Source organism: Lytechinus variegatus, chromosome 1 (assembly GCF_018143015.1).
Source record: "Lytechinus variegatus isolate NC3 chromosome 1, Lvar_3.0, whole genome shotgun sequence".
In the NCBI taxonomy this organism is placed as follows: Eukaryota; Metazoa; Echinodermata; class Echinoidea; order Temnopleuroida; family Toxopneustidae; genus Lytechinus; species Lytechinus variegatus.
In genome coordinates, this window is record NC_054740.1 from 10,433,727 (window position 1) to 10,458,485 (window position 24,759).

Sequence of the window (24,759 nt, forward strand, 5' to 3'; positions counted from 1 at the left end):
ATCGTATAAATTTGGCTTACAATCTGGCTTATTTCCAATGCAACAATTGTTTTGGGGCTGTAAACAGTTTTTGCTTGATACGATATGTTGAATCAGTATTGACAGGCTTTTCCTTATTTTGTACATTTGGGTTTGTTATGAAAATAAATCCCTCTAAAAGTAGATTGTATACATGTACATGTAGGCCTACATGTAGGCCTAGTTGAAAAGGGGATTAACCTGTATTGTTGAGTGTATATGTAGGGCTTTGTGGAAATGCTGAATAGAGTACATTTGTAAAGTGCATCTTTTATATTTTCTTGTATTAATGCCCTATCGCAGGTGCTTTGGAAGTTTCAAGTCTCCTGTATGCTCTAGATTTATAGAAGCAGCAGTTGCATTGATATATTTTTCCTGAATGTACATAAAAATGTGTTTTTTAAAAGAGCACCATAGACAGAGCAAAGAGAAAATTAACAGAAAAAATAAATGCAGCTAATGACTATTGTACCACAAACTGAAGTACATGTACATGAAGGCCTATTGTTTTGTTTAGTCGAGATTGGATTAAGTTCAGGCCAATTATATCATACGTGGAATTCATAATTGATCCTTAAGGTTGCATGAATTACTTGAAGAAGTAGATTAAGAAAAAATAGAGGGATAGGGAAAATGAGCAAACAGAAAAATAATTCAGAAAAAGTAAATGCAGCTATTATATTAAAGAACCATTATATTGGACCATAAACTGATATACATGTAGGCCTGTTGTCATACTTCATGCCAAATTTACAATACATCTTAAATGTCATAATTAATCCTGAAGGTTGCATGATCGTGAGATTGATCAGATTAATCGTAACTCTTTGTAAGACCAAGGATATCTCCTTGGTAAGACGGGGCGATTATTGTGTGTACAAGTACTTTAACATGTAAATGTACGTGGTCTGTTCTCTGCATACTGTTCTAGATTTTGAATAGTTCTTATGCCCAGGTCATCCATATCCCTGGAATATCACATCCTGGTGCTTCGATTCGATTTGAAGTCGGGTATCTGTGACAGAAAAAGAGATTGCACAGTAAATCATCAAGGTCAAGTTACTGAGATCCTCCCAATCTATAAAGCTGTCAGGCTGTCGGATTTCATCGCTTCTATCCAGAGTAGGGCTCTTGTTAGTCATGGCCAAAAAAGTGTGGAAAGTGCTACACCTCTAGTTTCCCCCACTTCACTTCAGAAGTGCGTTAGGACTCCAAGTTTTGAGTGTTTGTGAAAGAGACACTTATTATTCTCAGCTGTCTTTATTTCAGAAATTTATTGTTCCACCCAGGAATAAGTTTCTCTTGTGAAGGAGATTATCATGTTGAACTGTCACTATTCATAAAGGAGACACTATGGAATACATATTTTCTCGGCTGTGATAGGGATACTTATTTCACTTTATATAGTGAAAATACATGTACATTGTAGAACCCCTGAAAGAGACACTTGTGGATGTTTTATACCCCTTTTACACAGGCTAAAATTTCCTTAACCCCGTACTATAGGTGGGGCTAAATTGCCATTTAGCCCCACCTATAGTACGGGGTTAAGCTTAGCCCACTTTCTTTTTACACAGCATTTTTGCAAAGTGGGCTAACCCCACCTTTAGTACGGGATTATTTGGCCCTGCAAAAAAGCAGGGTTATCCCAGCAATTGCGGTGCTAAGAGCGATAGTACGGGGTTAAGATCGCTAGTGTAAAATGAAAGTGGGCTAAGCTTAACCCCGTACTATAGGTGGGGCTAAATTGCAATTTAGCCCCACCTACATGTATAGTATGGGGTTAAGGAAATTTTAGTGTGTGTAAAAAGGTACGAGTGGAGTACTTGTATACGAATAATAAAAAAAAAAACACTAGTCTGGAGTTAGCGTGTTTCGTGTGTGAAAAGGGAAAAAAATAGTACGGGGTTAAGGATAGTACGGGGTTAGCGATAGTCCGGGGCTAAGAAAATCCTGTGTAAAAAGGGTATTATTCTAAGCTGTGATAGGGTCATTGTTTACAAATTTAATGCAAAGGGTGCATTTCCCCAGTGAAGTGTAATGACTCGTAAAGAGATCCGTTGAGGATATTTGGTTATCGGCCACTTTGGATAATTATATCACAAAATTATGTATGAGTGAGGATAGTGCTAGATATAAAGTTCTCTTTTCCCCAGTAGAGTGTCACTGCTTGTGAAATAGAAACTTGTGGATACTTTATTCTCAGCTGCATTTGAATCATTAAATTTCGCAAATTGTGCAAAGTGCTAAAGTGTTTCACCTCAAGTTCTCCTCATTTCTCTGGCAAGGTACATGTAAACAGTGTTACTACTCTTTGCTATCACACTTTATGTATGTTCAGTAGTAGTTTTTTTCTGCACACAACTGTCATTCTGCATGTATTGAGTGGTTTATCTGCAGATTGCTTTGAGGGTCAGACCCATGCTCCATTCCTTTAATCCTCTTTGAATGGAAATCTTTTCAGTTTTGATAAACGTCTGTTTTGTATCATTCTTTAAAAAACTATTTGCCATTTTCTTGGAGACTGAGTTATTTTAATGACACCTATAGATCTATTTTACAATGTACACTGTATAAGGATGAAACCAGACAATGTTTTTTCTGTTTTAAAAAAGGCGACAGTTGACAGTATTTCATTGTTTCTGAAATTAACCTTTAAATCTTTATGAAAAATTATGTTTTGTCAAAGAAAATGTGCACAACATAAATGCGACTCCACTATGGTTTAATGATTTAATCACCAGTAAATGGAATATCAGTGTCCCTATATTTACACAGTGTGCAAATGTAGTTCATCTTTATAGAGGGCTCTGACCTTGTTCATTCCAGCAATTGACTTGTTACATTGAGTGACTTCAAGTTCAAATGAGGAACCTTCGTTTCCTATTCATTGTAACGCTCACCTGCTGAGAGCACTTTCAGGAGCTCGTCTGTCAAAGACAGATCATAGAGGAAGGAAACCGGTGCATGAGAGGCAGTATTTGAGTACATCCTCTGGTAATCCTGTTGTTTCTCCCTTTACAGGAAGAACCCAAACCTGACATCAGGGATCAGGAAGAGAGCCAATCAGACAGCGTCTTCGAAGAGGACAATACCAACAGTTACATTGATCTGCCCGAGAAGATCGAGTACAAGGAGCCAGCGTGGAAGAGGGCACTCAAGGCACTCGAGGTTGAGGATACAGAAGCACCTGTGAAACCACTTCGAGGGATAGAAACAGAATCGGCCCCAAGTAACGGGTGGGAGAATCCAGGAACGATCCGTGGTGCTAGAGACGAGGCAGTCGTCCCAAACGGAGAGAGGACATCGTCTTCTAATGACGTTGATGAGGTCGTGTTGAGGCAGCCCAGTGCAGTCCGATTACGCAGAATGGAGCGCAAGCTAGGAAAGAAGGCGGGGCCGGCCGCATCGGCCAAGCCCCATTCCCGAAGCCTTAGTTTGCCAGAGACGAGCAATACTTTGATCATGAGGCAAAATGCCTTGGACTCGAACCACAATAGTGCAACGTTTGAGGATTTAGATGATGATGAAGAAGATTCCGGCATGTGGAGATCGGTAAGCTAAGAAATGTTTCCTGAAAGGACAAAAAATGGATTCTTTAGACTATCCGAGAAGTAGACTGCTTTGATAATTTCTAAGTGAATATATAAAATTATGTTGTTTTCTAAAAAAATTCCGTCAATCCTGTCCTGGAGCCGTCCCAACAAAAATTTCACTTTTCTTTTTCAGGATCCTGGATCCCAAAATGATCTTGGTGGGCCATCCATAATTCTAGGCCCGATACTTCAAAGGGTACATGTCCTTTCTGTACTCTCAAAATAAATTCACATTAAGTACAGTATACCCATCCCTTCTCCTGCATTTTTGTAATGGCAAACAGAAATATGACAAAAAATAGTCAATATATTTTAGCTGAATATGGAAATGTTTTTGTTTTCTTATGCGATATGGTCACAGTGTATTGACGTCTGAAGAATTCCGTCTTTGAGCCGCAGGCTGCCGGGATTTCATCTCGAACTTTAATAGATTGGATTAACAATACAAAAATATGAACCTATTAAAACATTGCTTATTGCAGAGCTTCAAGTCCTGGAAAATGAAAAGGAATGAAGTGACGTCTACTGTCTTGGAGAGAAAAGCCTTCAGAGAGGAAGTCGACACAATGGAGCACAACAAAGACAAAAAGAAACCCAAGACATTCAGAGAAATTGTGGAAGAAAAGTGAGTACATGTATATTCATATAGTCTATAACAAAGCCCCCACCCCCCAAAAAAAAATTCTTGGGGCCTACTTTTCTCTACTAATTGCCTCAATCTGCAACATTGGATTTAAGCTCTTAACAGTGAAGTTAATCAGGATTTTCTTTGGGTTTTTTTTAGTTTGAAATATGGTCTCTTGTATTTATAAATTTGGTAGATGATTCTGTATTGCCTGAGAATAGCAGAAAAGACTCCCCCTCAAGAAGAAGTAGAGACCTTTCAGTATTTGGGGATAATTGTCAAACTTCCTGGAACCGAGCAAGGATATTGCATGATTTGTTTTCAAAATGGCAGCCTTGTTGATGGATTGATTTTTTCCAGGGCAAGTTGAAATGAAGATGGTACCGTACCATCAACTTTTCTTGTTTTCGTGCACTAAAGCTATGCTCACTGAAACTCATTTCTACACGTACGTAGTGCTGTTGAAAACATAAAATGGATATGACAATTCAAAAGGATGCCATTTTAAGATGATGATGCATGTGCACTGTATGGCAAGACTCATTTCACACTGGTCAGTAACTCTGTACTGAATTGTGTATTGATTCATTCTTATGTGGCAATAATTTGCTAATTACAAATGTTATCTGAAAGTCATACAAAAGTGCACCTGTACATGCAGGTACAGTATGTGTGCAGGTGGAATGCCCATAATAAAAGTGTTGTTCTCCTACTTGTACTTTGATTTCTCAGACAACCTGTGTTCATACAGGTCCCTATTCATAGGCATGTAGGCTTACATTTGATTATAAAGGAAGCATTGATTGTACAAATATTTTTCAAACGTTTTGTGGAAAATATGAGCATGATTTTAGGTCTCGTCAAAATAATAGCTTTACATGATCCAGATCAATTTCCAGATCAATCAAACTAACTGAAAATATATACAGTATTCTAAATTTTATGCATTGATTGGTGTCAATAGTGCCCAGGTTATTAACTTATATTATTACCAATTGGTACCAAAGGATAGTCCCATAGAGTTGCAATTCATTGGACACATTAGAGGTTACATAAAGTGATAATACTGATCTTGGTCTTTAAAAAGGCTACACCTTAAGCCCCTGTGGTGTCTGCGCCAACACTTGGTGGTATTATCATAAGATACAGGAGACTCTGAAAAAGTTCATGTGACAGTCTGGGAAGGGTGGATGAGTAATTGGGAGATTAGGCCGATACATTGCCCACCCTCGCTGATGTACTGTAGATTACCGTCCTTGGCCATATTTAATTCCTACAAGAGTTTTGACACTTATCAACCGAGACTTGTTTACTTTAATATGAGATACATTTACATGTAGGCAGGGTGCTACATAATGTAACTTTTTAGAAGCACTTGCCCTGTAGGGCGAGTGAATTTTTGGATAGTTGGAAAAATATTGCGATTTTATAACCATTGATTTTTTTTCTCTCTTTTGACATGAACTGATGTACAGGTGTACCTTGTTCTTGTATTTCTTTTTCCAAAGTGATCTTATCTTGTCCGCCATGACCAACTTTTTTGGTCTAACTTTTTGGTCTAAATATTCACAGACCAGATGCAATTATGGTCAGCAAGAGAGAGGGATTCAATGACATCACCCACACAACAAAATTCTTTATTTTATTAGGCCTACATGTATATGAGATTTTTCTCATTATGATGTGGGAACAATATTTCTTTTAACATAAGGAATTAACATTGTTTATAAAAACCTACATGTAACAATTTGATGTAGAGTTTCCAAATTGTCAAATCTGAAATGAAAAAGAAAATATTGCATTATTCAAGCAAATAAATACTAAACAGTGAATCAACTACTCTCTCTTAGTTGTACATACAGTACATGTACACGTGCAGTTAAAATGTTCTGTGAAAAGAACCAATAACTTTGAAATGTCATTTCTTATTTTACATCCAAATGTGATAACATTTTCAGTGTTATTCTTGTTTTGAATTTTCTCTTTTTTAAATTCCAATCAACTTTTGATTGCTGTGGATTTGACCTTTTATGTCAAATATGAGACAGACCCTTTACAATGTATGTAGTGTACCTGCATACATGTATTTCCAGATATTGTCCAATTTACAGTGGTTTTTAAAAGACAGTCTGTACAAATAGTTTTCCTTGGTGTTGATGACCTTTTTCATGTATTTGCACCAAGATATTTAGAAGCAGGATATTATCTAATTTGAAAAATGAGTAGGAAAATCCAGGGCCCTGTCTTACCAAGAGTTACGATTGGATCAATTGTAACTCTGTGGAAATCCATTAATGTCGTAATTTTTCTACAGGAAATGTGCAAAATGGAGAACACACCGAACTGTCAAGAAATCAATGAATTTATGACATTCATGTCTAGAATTTTTTTTTTAGCAAACATGCATTTTATATGTCGACTTTGCAGGCTTTCCATTGGATCAATCGCAAGTCTTTGTAAGATGGGCCCAAGAAGTATGTGTATTAATAGTTTAGATATACATGTACACTCTACCATTAAAATGTTGTATCCTAATTTGTTATTAAGCGTCATGCTTGTTTTCTTTGTGGTGAACATATGTGGTTATTTTGGAGACAGTTGTTCTGCTACACCCATGTAAAGTAAGTCATCTGTCAAAAGCATGATCATTAGCCATCCTAGTTCATTAATTGCCATTCTCTGCATACAGTAAAGTCATGTGCATAGGATATGATTAAATGTTACCTTATTGGGGAAGGGGGGAGGGGGCTTTCAGGAAATTAAAATTTACACAGTTGGTAATTTCTAATAAAAGGAGTCTGCCCCTACAAAATTGTCATATAAAGGGACCTTTGAACACTTAACCGAATAATTAGGACCAGATCACTAATAGAAAATAAAAACAAAATTTGTCATCTCATTTCATGCTTCAGAAGGGGTTTAATATGAAAAAAGAACCAAAATAGATGCATTTATGATGCCTACCAAAATATCTTCAATAATCAAATAAAATTTAAAGTATCCACTGAAACATAACCTGAGTTCAGAATATGGACCTAGCAAGACACCTGTAGTATAAAGTTATAGGCCAGTTGATAATACAGGAGTTACGATATTGACTTTTTGGACTGTTAATATAAACACTTGAGATGTTGATAGTTGATGGAATAGTCGTCTAATTGGTTAAATATGTTCTTGAAGAGGATGCAAAGGTCATGACGTCATAATATTAGTCTGAAGTGAAGTGAAAGAATGTACATTAACTATCTGGCAAACATGTTTAATTTATGTGTGTAGTGTATTACAGTGTAGATATAAAAGGAATTTATGCTGATTTACTGGAGTTTTATTTTGGACTTTGGGGGATAAATTTCATATTTATGGATTGACATGCATACATGTAGGCCTACACGAATGACCCACATTTTTTCTTTGGGAGATGATAGAAGAGGTTTATGGCATCATGGCAATAATTGGCATACACTGTACATGTACATGTATAGATGTACTCAACTGCAGTTTTCCAATAGTTCAGTACATGTATGCATGTAGGCCTATAATTGCTTTGTACTGCAATGGAAGTTTTACATTTCCTATTAAATGAATGTTTACAACTTTTTAATAGCCTCCTCTTTGGCAATGAACAGATGTGACACTTCAGTAAATATGTCCTACATTTGTAGAAAACATTGCATTTAGTTTTAGATTTGACATATGGAAGACAGTGTTTTGGATTTTTTTAGATAGGAGACTCTCATGCACAGGTTTTTCTTGTCATTGTCTATTAACCATGCATTAGAAAGACCTTGTGCTGCCCAATAAAGTAGACTAATGACCCATATCAGTGGGGCCCTAGAATGGGGTACAGAGGGGGGGGGGGGGGGGGATTTTCACATGTGATTCGAAGAATTTCAATGTCAGTGGAAAAAAAGGGTAGATTTATAAATAACATCAGCTAAAATGGAATTAGTGAGGGTAAAAAAAAGAAAAGGAGATTTTAAATACCTATTCAGACAGGACAGTGGATATCACTCTGAATGTGAATGCCTATTAGCTTTGTGTGTTTGTACATGTTTTATGTACATGTACATGTAGGATGGATATTGAATGTACGTACTGTATTGCTTGTTCTATGCAATCAGTAATAACCGTGATGAGTAAAAATAAAAATAAAATAAAAAAACCTGTCAAATTATTAGAGAAGCTCAATGAAGTTGTCATTTGTATACTACAAATAATGTATTGTATCTGTCTCTGTGTAAATTACAGTATTAAATTACACTGGCTCCTTATTAGACAACGGATTATTTTCAAGTTACTTCTTTTTATATACAAATTGTTCTATATAAACCTAGCCCCCAAAATACTTGTCTGTTTATGTCCCTGGTGGAAGAACTAGATCCTCTGAAGACCCAACATATCCAACTAAAAACAAAAACAGACCAGAGATAATTCGCCATTGCATCCTCAGTGGAATGGAACAAACTCCCTCTGAGTCATTTAAGAAGTTCCAATAAAAAAATTGTTCTAGGCAACTGCCTTCATTTAATGTGTCATTCTGATATTTTGTTTGTATAAATTAGTTAAACTGAAATTGTGAGCGTTTTGGGCCATGTGGGAAAAACGCATTATACAGGGCTCGACATTAGCAGTGGCCCGGGGCAACCAAAAATGAGAGTCGGGCCACCAAAATTTTGTAAAAGCCAACACTTGGTGGCCCGGTTGGGCTACCAAAGTTTTGATAAATTGTAATGTTTTCTATTGTTTTAGGGCCACCAAAAATGTGAAATTGATGATTTTGGTAGATTGTTTGGGCCACCAAGAAAAAAAGTTAGTGTGGAGCCTTGCATTATAAATATCCCGTATTTAACTTTCTTGGTAGCACATTGGAATATTTTGAGCAATTTGTTTTAATATATTCAAAGGCTGCTCATATTTTGATTTCTTCAGCATCTTCAAATGATATCTGAATTAGTCTCTGTTTGAAAAAATAGAGAAAATATGGGTCACAAACTGTCTTTAAAAGCAGGACTACTTATTTCAGATCTCTTTCAACCTCATCAATGTTTAATGAGTCTTCAGAGATTCTTTGAATTCTTTCTTCTTTGAGAGGAATTACAGTAGAATACAAATCCTCTCTAATCTACAATCTACAACCTAAATCTAATTCTAACTATCTATTGTCCATTCCGTTGTCACAAGAGATGAAATCTCTTCTTGTAATATCTTTCTCCTTGTATTGTGGCATTTCCTTTACAATGGAAGAGGCATGAGAAGAAACTGGGCTACTTGATGTTAAATTTTACATTTTGTATGAAGATACAAGATAGATTTTCTTTAAACATGCAATTAAGCTTGGATTAGACCCCATTCACTTTTTATTTTGATACTTTCATTATTGAATCTATTTTCAACTACTGTACTGGAGGAAAATTGAATGTTTTGTTGCTTTTGAATCAGGGATCATTCTAATTTTTTCTTTTTTCCCCCCATTCTTATGCTATTATTCATGTATTTTTTATCCTCATCAGCTTCTTTATTTGTTAGGGGCATTAGACAGAGAGTTAACCCTAAAAGACTGGGGGGGGGCTGATTCAGCCCCCCCCTCGTCATTTTTCGCGATAAATCCGCCGCGCAAAATTTTTTGACCGCGTGGCTCGCTGACTTTTTACTTTCAAGTCTCGCGCAACTTTTGAGACCAAAATTGTGACCCCCAGGTACACGGTTCCAAAATTACGCAACATTTCGTAAGTGCATGCAGACCCAAAATTACTCAAAAACGTGAATTTGTGTACAAATCCAATGCAAATAGTGTTCTTAGCCAAAATTCATAAATGTGTCATTATTTTTCCTTTTACTACTCAAAATCAATTATTTTTATATCTTTTGTGGTCAAAATAAAGTCCCAGACAATTTCCATTGAAAAAACAATAAAAAACAAAAAGTCGAAAAACAAAGAAATACATAAGAAATTTAGAAAACAATAGAATACATAAGAAAATAAATGTGATTTTGATTTTTTTTTAAAATCAATTTGATCAAATGCCTATCTAGAGTATGTGAAACAAAAATTAGCATTTCAGGGGCATTTTTTATTAATTAGAGCAAACTTATGATTTTACGCATAAATTAGCATAATTAATGAGATATGAGATTTTTTGCAGAATTTGATGTTATAATTTTGTAGATAAGCCATGGGTAACGCGTGTGCCAATTTTCATCGCGATCGCGCGATCGACAGCCGAGATCATAAGGGGGGGCTGAATCAGCCCCCCCCCCGTCTTCTTAGGCGTCGAAATAGCCCAGTCTATTTAGGGTTAAGTGTGAGTGCCCGAGTGCCTTATGTTTGAGTGCCTTACGCGTAATATGCGCGAGTGCCAACATCTATCAATAAATAAATAAATCAAATCAATAAATGTCATAAATAAATGAAGAAAGAAATGAATATGTAAAATAAATAAAGAAAGAAATGAATGAATAAATAACTAAATGAAGAAATAAATAATTGAATATATAAACATAAAATTCTTTCTTTTCTTCTCAACAGACAAAGAAGAGAGAATATCCTTGCCAAGAAATCAATGAAGAAGGAGCTGGAGAAGGATGAGATCCATGCCATCCTCACATCGGTGGATCTCATCCCTTCATCAGACTCAGAGGAGGAGCAGGAGGAGCCACAGATCCAGGTGGAGACTCAGCAGGAGCAGCAGTCCCACCTGGAGCCCGTTCAGGAGGTAATTATAAATAATATTTCCTGTATCCACTTCAGTTAGGAAACTGCTCTACTAGCAGACCTGCATAACATAATATGATATTACCCCTCTCCAATCTAAAGAGTGAGTGCCTAGCAAGAAGGCAAAATGTCCCATTGTTGTAAGTTTTTGGTATGACTTGGCTGTTTATGAAAATCAATTAGACTGGACTCCTGTTTACTGATTTGAAATCTAAATCATGGAAGAAGTTAAACAAAAAGGATATAGGGAATTCATACTGATTGGGAATGATCAGTGAGGAGGAAATCTTTTCCATTAAAGTATGTATGTTTTTGCCAAGATCTAGTGTAAATCTGAAACATTATCCTCATCCATATTCAGACTGGAAAACCTCAAAATGAAATGCTAATAAATCTAATATCACTCCATCCTGTTAAAAATGTGAAAATAGAAGTAGTGAATAGAGAAAAATAGAGTTTTAATTCTGTTCTTCCCAATTTGGCAAAATTACCCCGATGTCCCCATTGAGAGTCAGTGAACTCTGTTGTTCTTAGTATTAACATTGAAATCTTACCAGAGGTTAAGTTTTTGAAATTTTATCATAACTTAGAAATTTGATGGATCTTATCCACAAAAGTTAGACATAACGGTAATCATGTACCAATGAACCTCTTTTTACGAGTTTCAGATCACATGATTCAGGTCAAAGGTCATAGAGGGTCAATGAACTTATCCCATTGTAATCTTAACCAAGGTAAATTTTGTGAAACGTTATCGCATTTTGAAAGTATATGGCTTGATGGCATCAAACTTGAACTTATGTGTAAGGGTAATTACCGTAAGTGTCACTGATCATTTTGCCTGAGTTTCAGGTCACATGATCAAGGTCAAAGGTTATTTAGGGTCATGAATGTAGTATTTTATTATATCAATGGTGTTTTTGTATCTTAGTTGTTTTCAAAGTCAGCACTGCTGCCATATTAAAGGGGAATCCAACCCAAATAAAAACTTGTTTTTATAAGGAAAAGAAAAATCAGACAAGTTGATAGGTGAAAGTTTGAACAATATTGGACAAACAACAAGAAAGTTATGAATTTTTAAAAGTTGTAAATATTGGTAATCACTTTACCCATGGAGACTTCAAATTGGTCGCATATGTGATGTCATAGTGATGTAAGGCAAGGACTACTCTTCCATGTACTCCAATGCATATTATGGCTAAAATGTCATTTTCCCCAAAAGTTATATTTCAAATTATATTTTTCTTTCATGAGGACATAAACCAATATACTACCTGGGTTATATTTAGGTTATTGCCCCAGGGGAATGGGTACTTAGGAGAAAACCACAAATCCCTGATAATAAAGTACATGGCCTATGGGAAAGTTGTCCTTGCCCCTTGTCATAATTTACCTACACAGTTGCCAATTTGAAATCTACATAGTATTAGTGATCTCAATATTTAAGCAGCCATAACTTTCTAATTGCTTGTCTGATTTCTTTCAAACTTTCACCATTCTGTTTAATTTATTTTCTCCTTCCCAACACAACATTTTATGGCCAAGGCTGGATTCCCCTGTAAATTGGACAATGCAGGCAAGACTGCCAGAGGCATTCCACTTGTTCATGTACCGTAATTACTTTTGTGATACGTTGCAGGATGTCTTTATAAAGTTAAAGGCAACTCCAGCAAATATTGCTCCAGTACCCTTATTTTAATACATTTATAAATCTGGGTCCAGTAACATGAAGCTTTGCAATTGATCATGTTGATGATTTCTACATTGATTATACTCAATTATCATTGTCATCAATCATATAAATTAGCCATGTGATCAATCACTAAGCTTTGATATTGGGCCCAGAGTTTGCTTTGCTTTATGATTTACTATCATCCTGTTTAACACAAGCCATTGCTGTTTACACATTTGGGGTAGAATTCATAAATGTATTATTCATGTAACCATTTAGTTGATATTAATGATAACATCATTTAGTTCCTGATATGTTGGTATTATAACTTAATCATACCATTCCTTGCTTCTGAATATCCGGAGGAAAGATATTGCACAATTGTTTTATCGGAGACACTTTTGCAGTTTCCCAGATTATGAGTAATAGCGATGACAAATGGAATATGGTACATGTAGCAGTTAAAACGGAATATGCTTAGAAAGAGAAAAAAAAAAATTTCAAAGAAAAATTTTAAAGTTACATTCCCAGTAAAGTATGTGGTGCCATTCCTCAATAGAAAATGTTATCTTGTGAGCTATTTATCATTGTACACTCTAAATTGGCACAGTGATATAAAAAAGCAAATCACTGTTTAAAAATGCAAATTGGTACCTTTTCAATAACTGAATTCTTTTATCAATAATTTCGAGCTGTGTTATACATGTATCCATGATTTGTTCAAAGTTTGAAAAGAAAGAATTAAGGATATTTTTGCCAATTTTAGGAGCAAAAGAGGATTAATTTTGAAAAAATTAAATCTGTAGGGTTAAAAAAAGGATTGAATTTAGTTGGACTGATGTATTAATTCATTTTTAATATGTATTTTCAATAATTTTCTGTATTGTTTATGCATGCTTTGTTTGGTTTTGTTTTGTTTACCCCTTCCCCTCCACCATGCTTCTATTTCATAGCCCCACCAGCAGGAACGGGCCAGTACCCTGCCTATCCGGGGCAAGAGGGCAACCCTTCCCGCCTCCTCGGCGCCCCACAAACCCTACCCCATCACAGCTTCCAGTACTGTACCCACCAGCTCTAAACCACCCCCTTCCGTTGCCCCTAAGCCCAAGTATCGACCCAGTGCAGGTGCCTTCCAGCCGTACCGACGCAGCCAGTCTGTTAGTACATTTTGTTACTGAACTAACCTTTCCCGCACACTTGCTTATCAAGCTTTAATTGCTCTCTGTAAATCGGGGTTTGCGGTGTCCTCATCTAGCATTCACTCTGCTCATCTTGCTCATCCTTTGCTACTTCATGATGAAAGAATTTAAGCTACGTTGTATCTCTATCTCATTATCTTTCTAATAGTGTCAACATATGCACATTAAACATTACTGGTATATTTAATGTACAGTCTTAGCGACTTAAGCCTTGTGCACACTATGCGACGCGATTGCACTGGGATCAGATTTCAACAAACTCACAGAGTGTGCACCAACTTGCAATGTGCTGTTACTGCGATGCAATTTGTTTCAGAGGAATAGCAGACAAAATCTGAGACATTTGACATGTCCAATCCTCTAGCAATTTTTCTGTGATTTTGCTAATTTCAGCCAATCAGATTTGTCCTAAAGGATGATGTCAACACTAATTTGTTGTGGTGCTGCTGCATGCATGCAGTGCAGACAACATGCGTAAAAAGAAGAGAGGCACCATGAGATGCAGTGCATTGCAGAGCTGTTGCAATAGGTTGCAATGTTTGCGCCTGCCTGTGATGTGTTGGATCTTGTTTCAATTGCATGGCACAGTGTGCGTTGGGCTTTACAAACTTTTGAAATGGGGAAAAATGGGGACTGTTTTCCAAGGACAGTGCACACGTAGGCCAATTATACAGTAGCGTTCCTCCAATAGACTCCTGTGCTGTAAACTAGTCTTAATATAATGCAACTGTTCCGTTTATTTCATTTGCAATCTCACTCCTACATCTACATGACAACAGAAACCAGCATATTCAACTCCTATGTGAGCTTTGCACACTTAGTCTCGAATGGCACGTTGGGGTGAGGGGGGCGCAACTTGAGTGGCAGTTATGACCATGATTCAAACAGAAGAAAATACATGTATGCCCAAGTTTAACTGGAAATGATCTGAAGGAAGGACACCAACAACATTGTAACTCAAATATTTGATTTTAAACAAAAGCCTCTGATGCTCTCCAACTGGCTCTTGATTTCACTCTTTTTTGTTATTTTTTATGCATTTTTTTTGTTGCAATTAACACCACCCCCATTATCCACCTTGGTGAGTGAGATCGCGATTGAAGCAAACGAATTTTTTTTTTTTTGGGGGGGTCGATTCCCTATCCTGCACAGTATCACTTTTAATAATAAGGGCACTCTTTTTTAATATTTCCATACCCTATTGGCGCTTTAGAAATACTCTATATTATTATTATTATCATTCACATGTAGTCTGCTCTCTTTCATTTTCCTACTATTTGTGTGCTTTTCTTGATAATCTGTGTATGTTCATGTATTGGAGGGGATTGGATTGAACGGTGAATGAAATGACAATTACCCAAATGGCTTCAATGACAATTCGATATATGAATTAATTTGACTATTTTCACCTCTTTGCTTTAATATACATGTATATGCATCATGATAGATAGAGTCACCAGTTGCTGTGGCAACAAGGCATCACTTTAATAAGGGCAATCTTTATTTCCATACCGTCGTATAAATGTTCAATCGCACACCTGCTCGTATTGATCTGAGTCCCATAACACAAAGGTTAGCGATTAATTGTACGCTTGATTTTCACGACTGATTGCACATTGTAGTCAATGGAATCAATCTTTAACAAATGTTCTACGATGAATGCTAAGCTTTGTGTTACAGGCCCTAGATATGAGCGAAAGGGATCACTTTTAACATAACAGGATGCTCTTTTGAGTTATGTACAATCACAGCTGCAAATCATGAAAAAAATCGACTAATATTAGAAAGAATAATTGGCTGTGCTCTCGGGCTACATGTAAGGGCACTCCATAGTGTTGATGGACATGACATTTCAGACATTTTTGGAGCATACATGTATAAAAAGAAGTGACAGTATTCAAACAGTTCTTGCTGGGTTTGTCAAAGATGGGTCCATGACATTTGCTCCGGCGACATTTGCTCCGAAGGAAAATCTGAGCATTGAGCCAAACATAAAATCTATTCTCCAAAACTAAGTAAACCCTGATAGCTCTCTTCACATTATTCTGAACCAAAAACTCTCACAATCCTAACTCTAATCCTATGCCCTCTGAAATATTATGACCGGAGGAAATGTCCAAGGAGCAAATGTCGTGTCACCATCAGAGATACAATATGACCAGCCACCCCAAACAATGAGTCATAGCCAAAATAGTAAAAAAAAAATGTTTTTCAAAAAGCAAGACTTTGAAAATTACTTGTAGCTTTAGTGGTTCTTTTTCATGCTGTAATAAGAAAAAAGTTTTAAAGTTGAATAAAAAACAAGATTGACAAGAGTTTCTGTGAAAGGAATGTTTTGAGAAAGAAGACTCCCGTAGGACTCATTATGGTGGTGGTTCGCCTGAGGCTTAACTACAGCGTCTATGGGGAAAAGGGTGCGCTACCTCACCTTCGCTGATTTCTCTTTAAATCTCGCTTTCAATGGGAGAAACAAAGTGCCAGAATAAAAATAAAAAATTTTAAGAATTCGCTCAGCTTACTAGTTTCTCAAATTATGTTGTGTCATATCCAAAAATTTTATTCCAAAGAGCAGATGTCAGGTTCCTCAATCATTCGTCGTAATGTTTCTAATGCAGAGCAAATACTGATATGCACACCAGCTAATCACGTTCATGTACCATGGCATAATGTCTACCACCACCACTACAATCCGTTTGGGATACTTCGGTCTAGCACTTCTCATTCTCCAGTGAACCCCAAACTTCAAACATCATTTTCTCCTTATAATATTCTGAAGCTCTCGCAAAGTTTCTTAGAACTGCTTTCAAACAAGTAATGGTGCTGGTTTGTGTTGTTTAGGATGTGCTTTTTTCAAATTCAATAAAAATCTCAGTTTGTTTTAGGTGACTTATTGTTGAGTTTTGGGGTGCCTGGTCACATATAACATTCAAATATATGTACATAGGCCTACACAATAAATTTTTACAAAATTGAGTTGAAGAGAATATCAGTGTATTTTATACTTACACACAAACTATCATGTTATGCCCGCAGGTACATTTTACTATATTCATGTATATGTAGCTGTTCATTCAAATTTTGTGAAAATTCTTTGTGTATACATGTATATATTACAATGTTAATGAAAATTATCCTCTTACTACTTTTTTCTTGTGGCACAATATTATATTTATAAATGAATTCAAATTTTAATTTTACTAGCCACTTCATGTTCTAGATTTTATCAATGAATGTTTGTATATTCGCATATATTTTCCTTTTCTTTCCATAGTAAAGTAAAACAGAAGTTTTCTCACTCTTTTATCTGGTCTTTGGCTTAATATCTCTCTGAAATTTTCATATGCAGTGTATTTATTATTCATTTTTATTATCACTTTTCAAGCTACACTGTACTTCTGTAAAAGCATGATCTATCTCTTGCTGACTTTCTCTCTCTCTCCTTTATTCTGTCTCTGTCTTTGAAATTGAAAAATATATATTTGGCTCTATGATCGTGTAGATTTATTAAATTAACATTTAAATAACTTTCATTGAACATATGGGCATTTCACAGTAACTGACGTTACACGGCACAATTTTGCACACTTTTCATTGTGAATCTCTAAAATAACATTATCTCTTAATAAAAGCAAACTCCCATCATTTGTTGTTTTAGAGATAATCATACACACAATGAAAAGTGTGTAAAATTGTGCTGTGTAATTTCAGTTACCGTGAAAATGTCCATATTAAACTTTAGAAATTTCTTTGAAGGCTGGCATTGAGGAATTACATCCCATAGGTGCCGAGTATCTCACATACATGTTCCTGTAGAAATGAGGAATAAATTGAAAAAAAATAAATACCCTGATGTTTTTTGTGGCAATAAAAGAAATAATCTAGTCATTTTATTGGCAAAGAGTTTATCTGGTGTAAAGGATAGAGTCTCATTTTGACAGTGACACATGACCCTTATCAATATCATACATTTTATGTATGTACATGCACATTTTGCCATCTTTTATTAAAGTTAAAAGACAACTCATGAGGTTTTTTTAAGTAGATTATTGGAAATCTCTCTTTCTGTTTAAAGCTAAAAGAAGGAGCTGATCTCCCAGACGGCGAAGACCACCGCACATCAGCATCTCCCACAGCTACCACCCCCTCAGAAGAATCTTACCCCGCCCACTCCTTCCACGAGAAGCTGCTGCGGGACAGGGAGAGGGATCGGGAGCGGGCGGAGGCTGCCAAGGCGAGTCAGGACCACGCCAGGAAACCAAAACCCAAGCGTATGAGCATGGGCATTATGGGAAGGATCGCGGCCTTCAACAGCGGGGACGCCTTCAAGAAGAAGGGCGGGGATAGCGACGAAGAGGAGGTATCGTCGTCTTCTTCCTCCGCTCGCCTGCCAGCCCAGCCAGCACAGGTAAGCATTGATTAATATTGGGGCAACTAATGGTTTTGCATCTTTTCTAAGGGACTAATAATGCAATGCAACAGGGCAGTCTGGAGGTACAGAACCTGATTGAAATTTTGTTAAACAAGTGGGTCTTCACCCGAGACTAGTACACATACAACTTGCTCTTTCAAGGGAACCTTCCGTTCACACAAAAAGACACAGCAAGGTACTTTAGGCTGCATAATCAGACCACTTTTCTTGAGTGAAGGGTTTGCATAGCACACTAAACATAAGGGTGGCATGCATTTAAACATAAGGTCGGCATGCATTTAACTTGGGTTTAGAATACAAGATATTGGACTATCAGACAAATGCTCGATAAAATGGGAGTCAAGATGCATGTGAAGAATCTAATGAATCTGGTGGGAGTTTAATAAAGCTGTTCGTAAGTTAAGAGCGACTTTAAGAACGACTGGTGATCCTTTTGGTAAATGGCCGGGGTAAATGGTATTGAAATGGCGATTGTATAGCGCGTATAAGGGTTCACCAGTCGTTCTTAAAGTCGCTCTTAACTTAAGAACAGCTTTATGAAATGGCCCCCTGGTTATATCAAGCTTTGTATTAATCTGAAACTACAGGGAATGATAATTATGAAGACCAATGTAGAGAATGTGCTTTTTTCAATTTTTTTATTTTGAAAATATCCCATTCCATTACAGGAGATGGATAGCTATGTAGAGCATGTTATCAATATGCAGAGGAGACCAAGAGCACAAGGAGGGTTCGGATTTACAGTCACAGGCGGTATTGACAAGAAAAAACCCATCGTCGTCAAAGCCATTGATCCAGGTAAAAAACTTGCTTGTAGTCCCATATGTTTCTCTTCGTTTTGGGGAAATGGTGTTCAGAATTTTCTTCTGCATTTGTGGGATTTCTTTTGCAGTGGAGGGGGGGGGTAAATTGAATAATGCAACTATGTTCTAGTTAAAGCTTGCTTGAAGTCCCATTTGTTTCATTTTGTATTAGGAAAATGTGTTCTTAATGTTTTGCAATTGTTGGATATGGGGGGGGGGTGAATATTGTAACTAAAGTGAACATTCCATTTAAATCTTGCTTGAAGTTCCATTTGTTTCATTTTGTGTTTGGAAAATGGTGCTTAAAATGTTCTGCAGTTGTGGGATATTACTTTGGGTGAAGTGAATATTGCACTTCATACACAAGTGGTGATATCTTCAAGAAGGTATTTAATTCTAGTCGTTCATAAAGTCATTGGCAATATATGAACAGCTTTATGATACACCCGTCTGGTGACACTGCCCCGTAAATTAGATTACTGTCTTGCACCGTTATGAGCACAAGATTCTGATTCCCTCTCTCTTTGTCTTTCGTTTTGTTGTCAGGGAGCACGGCTGGTATGAGTGCCTTGAAGATAGGGGACGAGATCACTGTCATTAACAATGAGAGAACAAAGACGTTTGATCAGGATGACATACAATATAGCATCAGCCAGGCCGTCTTGTCTGGCCATCTCATACTCAAAGTCAAGCGATATGATAGTGGTAAGAAACCTGTACTTTCCAGTTAGTCTGCTGGCATAGACCTTTGGTTTTTACATGGTGTGTAATACAGAGTCTGAAGTAGGAGACTAGATTCACTTGTGTAATGAGGCTGCCTCTTCACAGACAGAGTTTGGAGCCTAGTCTCCTCTGACATGTAATATGTTAAAGTGTCAAATTTGAGCCTGTTATTGCAGACTATCTTCCAATCACAATGATTCTCCAATGTGATTAAATAAATTTAAGATGATTGTGATAAAATAATCATTTCTAATTTTGGGGGTTACTTACTCTCTGAATCTGCGACATTGGATGAGCTTTAACATTGCAGTGAATAGGGATTTTTGAGGCTCTTTTTAAGATTTATTTTCCGCGGTTCTTTGAGCATTATTTTGCCCAGAGCTCCTCGGTAATTTTTTTCCCTGCTGTGAAATTTTCCAGGGTTGATAAGGTAATTATTCTTACTAAATGATGTTACAGTGTTTTTGCGTATTAAAGTTATTCAAAGGAATAAAAGTCTTGAATCCTAGATTATTTAGGCAATAATTCAAGCATCCTTAAGGCTAAAAAAAGTTTACATTTCTCTTTACTTACTGACAGAATCCAATCAACTCAGTTCAGGATCACCATCAGCAACCCACCGAGGCGTGGCAGAAAGGAGATGGGAAGAAGAGAGGAGGAGAAGAGAAGAGGAGGAGAGAGAAGAGGAGGAAAGACGGAGGGAGGAAGAGAGGCGAAGAGAAGATGAAAGGCGAAGGAAGGAGGAGAGACGGAGGGAAGAGGAGAGACGAAGAGAAGACGAGAGGCAACGTGAAGAAGAGCTGCAGAGGGAAGAGAAGAGGAGGAAAGAAGAAGAAGAAAGATGGAGGGAAGAACAGAGGAGGAGGGAAGAGGAAGAGATGGAGAGACAGCGGGAGGAAGCAAGGAGGTTGCAGGAAGAGGAGAATGCTCCTGTTTCATCATCAAGGAATGTTCTCTCAAAAGCTAAGCAACTCCTGGATGATTTAGGAGATGAAGAGACTAGGTAAGACCATTGTCCTTCCATTTTTTATTAAATCTCATCTTTAACATCTTTAATTCATTTGGGGCATAACAGTATTTGAAGTCCTTTTGATGACTTTTATCGTTAACATCTATATTAGTATTGTTATTTCATTGCAAAATGAATAAATAACAAGTTTGGAAGTCAAAGTTAATGGCCATTTGAGGTCAACAAACTCAGGTCTTAATCTTTATGGTTTCTCTTTTGTGTACCATTGGTTTCATTACATTTACTTAAAAAAATATTGCAACATCGGTGAACAAATGTTATTGCTCATTATTTTTATCCCACAGTTCGGATGAGACCCCACGGCGTGGGACAGAAAGGGCGTATACAAATGGAAATTCCATGATGAGCCCTTCAGGCTCGTGGACAGAGTCTGATACTAACAAGGTATATCATAGGGAGAGAGATGGGATTGAGAATTGGATTGCTATCCTTGAGAAAAATAGCCTCTTCTATTCATTTTAAAATTCATTTGCCATAGATTAAAAAAATATTGTTTTCTTTTTCTTCTACTTGTATTGATCTTTAGCACACATATGCTGTACACACACATGTATGCATGAAATCGGTATCTTTTTTGTTGTTGAAAATACATGTAATTGCATGTATTATATACACTACATATTTTTTACTCATAATATTTTCTTTTAATGTTCTATACATGCACATCCAAATAACATGAGAGCAAAAAAAAATTGTAAAAGTTTTTTTTTTCAAAAATTGTAAAGTTTTTTTTTCATGTGCCTGTATTTACGATATTCTCAGGATATAATTTTCCAAGAAGATACATGTCAATAAATTGCAACTCTTTACCCTTATCCACCAAAACTATCCACAGATTATATAATACCCTTGTGATTTCTAGTTCAGTGTTGAACCTTATGGTGTTGGTGACTGACCAATATTTACATCAGCACAGCACATGTGAAATAAAGTTGGTCCTGGGATGAATCTCTCTAGGTTTTGAGCTATGAATAGTAGAATTGGAACATTTTTCTAATCTCTGATTAGGTTTTGGTGTAAGGGAAGGCAATCCAAATAGTCCTTCCAACACTGACACTAACACCAAGCATTAAATCATTTTGATAGGAACAAGTACTTCCAAATTCGCATTAGTATATTTAGACTAAGACGATATGTAGCTGTGTTTAAAGCATGTTGCATGATTCAATGTTTTCACTGTATAGTTAGAGCATACTTCTAGATGTTGCAATTTCTCTTCCCCTCCCTAATCCCATATTCCCCTACAGCCTCCCATGGACACCATAGATGACTTCCCTGCCCCGCCCCCATCCCTATCCCCAGCCGACCATAACCGCCAATCCTCTCCATCGCCCTCGGCCTCTCCTGTCCCGTCCCTACCCCTCTCTGAGACCCTCCCCTCCAATGGGTCTGGGGATGGGTCGGCACTCATCACCAGCAGCCCCACCCCTGATGCAATTATGCATCGCGATGGTGATGTTAGTGAAGGGGAGGGTGAGGAGGAGGGGTTAGAGAAGGAGTACGAGAAAGTCCTCCAGACTCAAGAGGAGCTTAACGATACCCTAGGCACGGAAGATTCTTTCTTTGCCTCTGAGGTAAGTATCGTGTGTGCCGCCTCCAGCAGGTCCTTGCTTCCAATCTTGTTCTTCATTCTTTGGGCCATTAGGGGGGCGTTTCATCAACATTTGTCATCCAACAAGTCATCAGACCTGACAATTTTTCCTTGGTTTTGATTGGCTGAGAAGCACTGTTACTATGGTAACTGAAAAGACTTTGTCAAATAAAACGTCCAACAAGTCCTTTCTTGAAACGCTCCCCACTTGTTTCCTGTTGTGTTGTCATTTACCACATATGCTTTGTGTTTGTGTTGCAAAGATTCTAGCTCTGTTCGCCCTTGGCTAAATGCTTGTCTGCAGTGTGTTCATTCTGTTCTACTGTCTCTTAATGTTGTTTGCTTGGATACCTGTAGGATTTCAGGATTTTCTTTCTTTTGTTGTAAATTCCTGTATGTGCTCTTTATACACTGTGTGTGTTGTTCACTTTGTAATAATCTTGTATTATATCGTAAATTGTATATGTACATGTATCTCTTTTCCAGTTGACTCTGGACGGTAGAATAATGTAACAGAATACTTTTGCATTAGACTATCATTTCTTTTATATCAGGGATTAAAATAAAGTGTAACATGGTAAAGAGAATTTCTTATTTCTATGTTTTAGGAGTTGCTTCTTATGTACATGTATGTTGATTAGTATTTGTAACAAATGCAAATAAATCTGAATCCTGTACAGTACATGAAGACAAATACAGCAAAACAATTTTCATGTCAAAATGTACATAAGATTGATAAAACATTGACTTTGTTCTTTTATAAACATCATACATGGAAATCAAAATTCTTTTCACTTTATCTCTTTGATAGATCTTACTTGATCAATCTTATATGTACATGTATATGTGAATATTTTTTGCTACTGCTTATGAGTATTCAGATAGGAAAACCTTCTCTTTTCAAACAAAAATTTAAAGTAGTGCATTTTTCAACTTCTCTTTCAATTGAAAATCGTATTTGGAATATGGGTACTCTTACTCTCTTGTTTGATTTTTTTTTGTTAGTACTGTATCTATTGATTCATCTTTTGTTTAAAAATTCTGAAAACCTGCTGCTTTACAGATTTTGGAGAAATTTGGGTATCTTATCTTTACTAACTTATATTTTTCTGGTGCTTGCAGTGTGTTTTCCAAATTTTCTGTGGTGTTGATTCCAGTATTCAAATGCAAAATTTGTAATAAACAAATATTATCATCTTATATTTTTTACTTCAAACAAGATGTTAACAAGATAGTTCTGGTCATGGAATTAAGACTGCAGGAGAACTTCTTTTGTTTTATGTGGAACCACCAAAATTAAAATTCACTCTGTTTTACTGTGTGTCATATCCTCTGCATGAATAAGTGCATATGTGAGACTAAACAAAAATATTTGCCCCTAACATTTCAGTCTTTTCTGGTCTCGGTTTTTTATTTTATTATTACGGCATCTAAATAACAATTAATATCCGTTCATGAATAACATAATGACTTGCTATGACAACGAATACACAATTTCTATAAAGCACCGCCCTCCCAATCTTCAATCAGAAAGGTTTTGCAATCTGGGGCACAGTTCACAAAGAATTACAACCATGGTAACTTTGCTGTTATGAAAACTACCATGGTAACAGGGCTCAGCAGCCAATCACAATCAAGACTTCCTTGCATAACAGCAAAGTTACCACAATCGTATACCCAGTCGATGCATGTCCAGAGTCCAGACAAAACAACAATTTCTGGAACTTTGCAATCAACAATTCATAAATCAAATGAAATTAGTATCAGATGATATTATGAAGCACAATATTAATCATGATTATTGTTGCTATTTAATGCATTAATTTTTAGAAAATCCAGAGCAAAGATGATGTTTTTATCTGCCTAAGGGCAATTCCATAAAATGATCAACCTTTCTGTACGTCCAACCCCATTTTTCTCAAGTCTTACTTCACTATATAAACTGACCAAGTCATGGTCCTTTGAGAACAATCCTGACTCTTGATAAAACAGGCCTCAGCTTTATGTACAACTTTGGTTACTTCAATAGAAAGAAATTTGCAAATGTGTAATGAACCTGTATATATGCTGTACTTGCAGGGCACAAGAGATGATGATGATATCTCCTCCCAAGATGAGAGATTAGAAGAAGAGATCATGGACAAGCTTCAACTGGAGGAGAAGGAAGAAGATGACAGGGAAAAGTTCCATCGGATGATAGAGGAGGATGAGAGAGATAAAGTGAGATGCTTGAGAGATTTTTATGCTAATTTGTATAAGTTAAGAATAGATGAGACTTCCCAATAATATTTTTTTAAAGGGGGGGGGGTGAGAACTGTTGCAACTTTATAGTGGAAAGTGTGTAGGCCTATATCACCCTTC

General features: G+C 36.6%; 1 protein-coding gene across 6 annotated transcripts in view; it reads left to right on the top strand.

The window, feature by feature from the left end:
- LOC121426430 (trichohyalin-like) overlaps positions 1–24,759 on the top strand; it is a 100,124-nt gene that overhangs the window by 45,538 nt on the left and 29,827 nt on the right. For 4 of the 6 annotated variants that reach the window (XM_041623060.1, XM_041622768.1, XM_041622849.1 and 1 more), the window contains exons 7-17: positions 3,043–3,573; positions 4,097–4,239; positions 10,766–10,952; positions 13,577–13,780; positions 17,895–18,227; positions 18,920–19,049; positions 19,601–19,759; positions 20,357–20,780; positions 21,092–21,191; positions 22,055–22,381; positions 24,478–24,618. In XM_041623060.1, the coding sequence (XP_041478994.1) occupies positions 3,043–3,573; positions 4,097–4,239; positions 10,766–10,952; positions 13,577–13,780; positions 17,895–18,227; positions 18,920–19,049; positions 19,601–19,759; positions 20,357–20,780; positions 21,092–21,191; positions 22,055–22,381; positions 24,478–24,618 (2,679 nt within the window). The remainder of the gene's footprint in view (positions 1–3,042; positions 3,574–4,096; positions 4,240–10,765; positions 10,953–13,576; positions 13,781–17,894; positions 18,228–18,919; positions 19,050–19,600; positions 19,760–20,356; positions 20,781–21,091; positions 21,192–22,054; positions 22,382–24,477; positions 24,619–24,759) is intronic. The other 2 variants (XM_041623133.1, XM_041622991.1) reach the window with 2 other exon arrangements.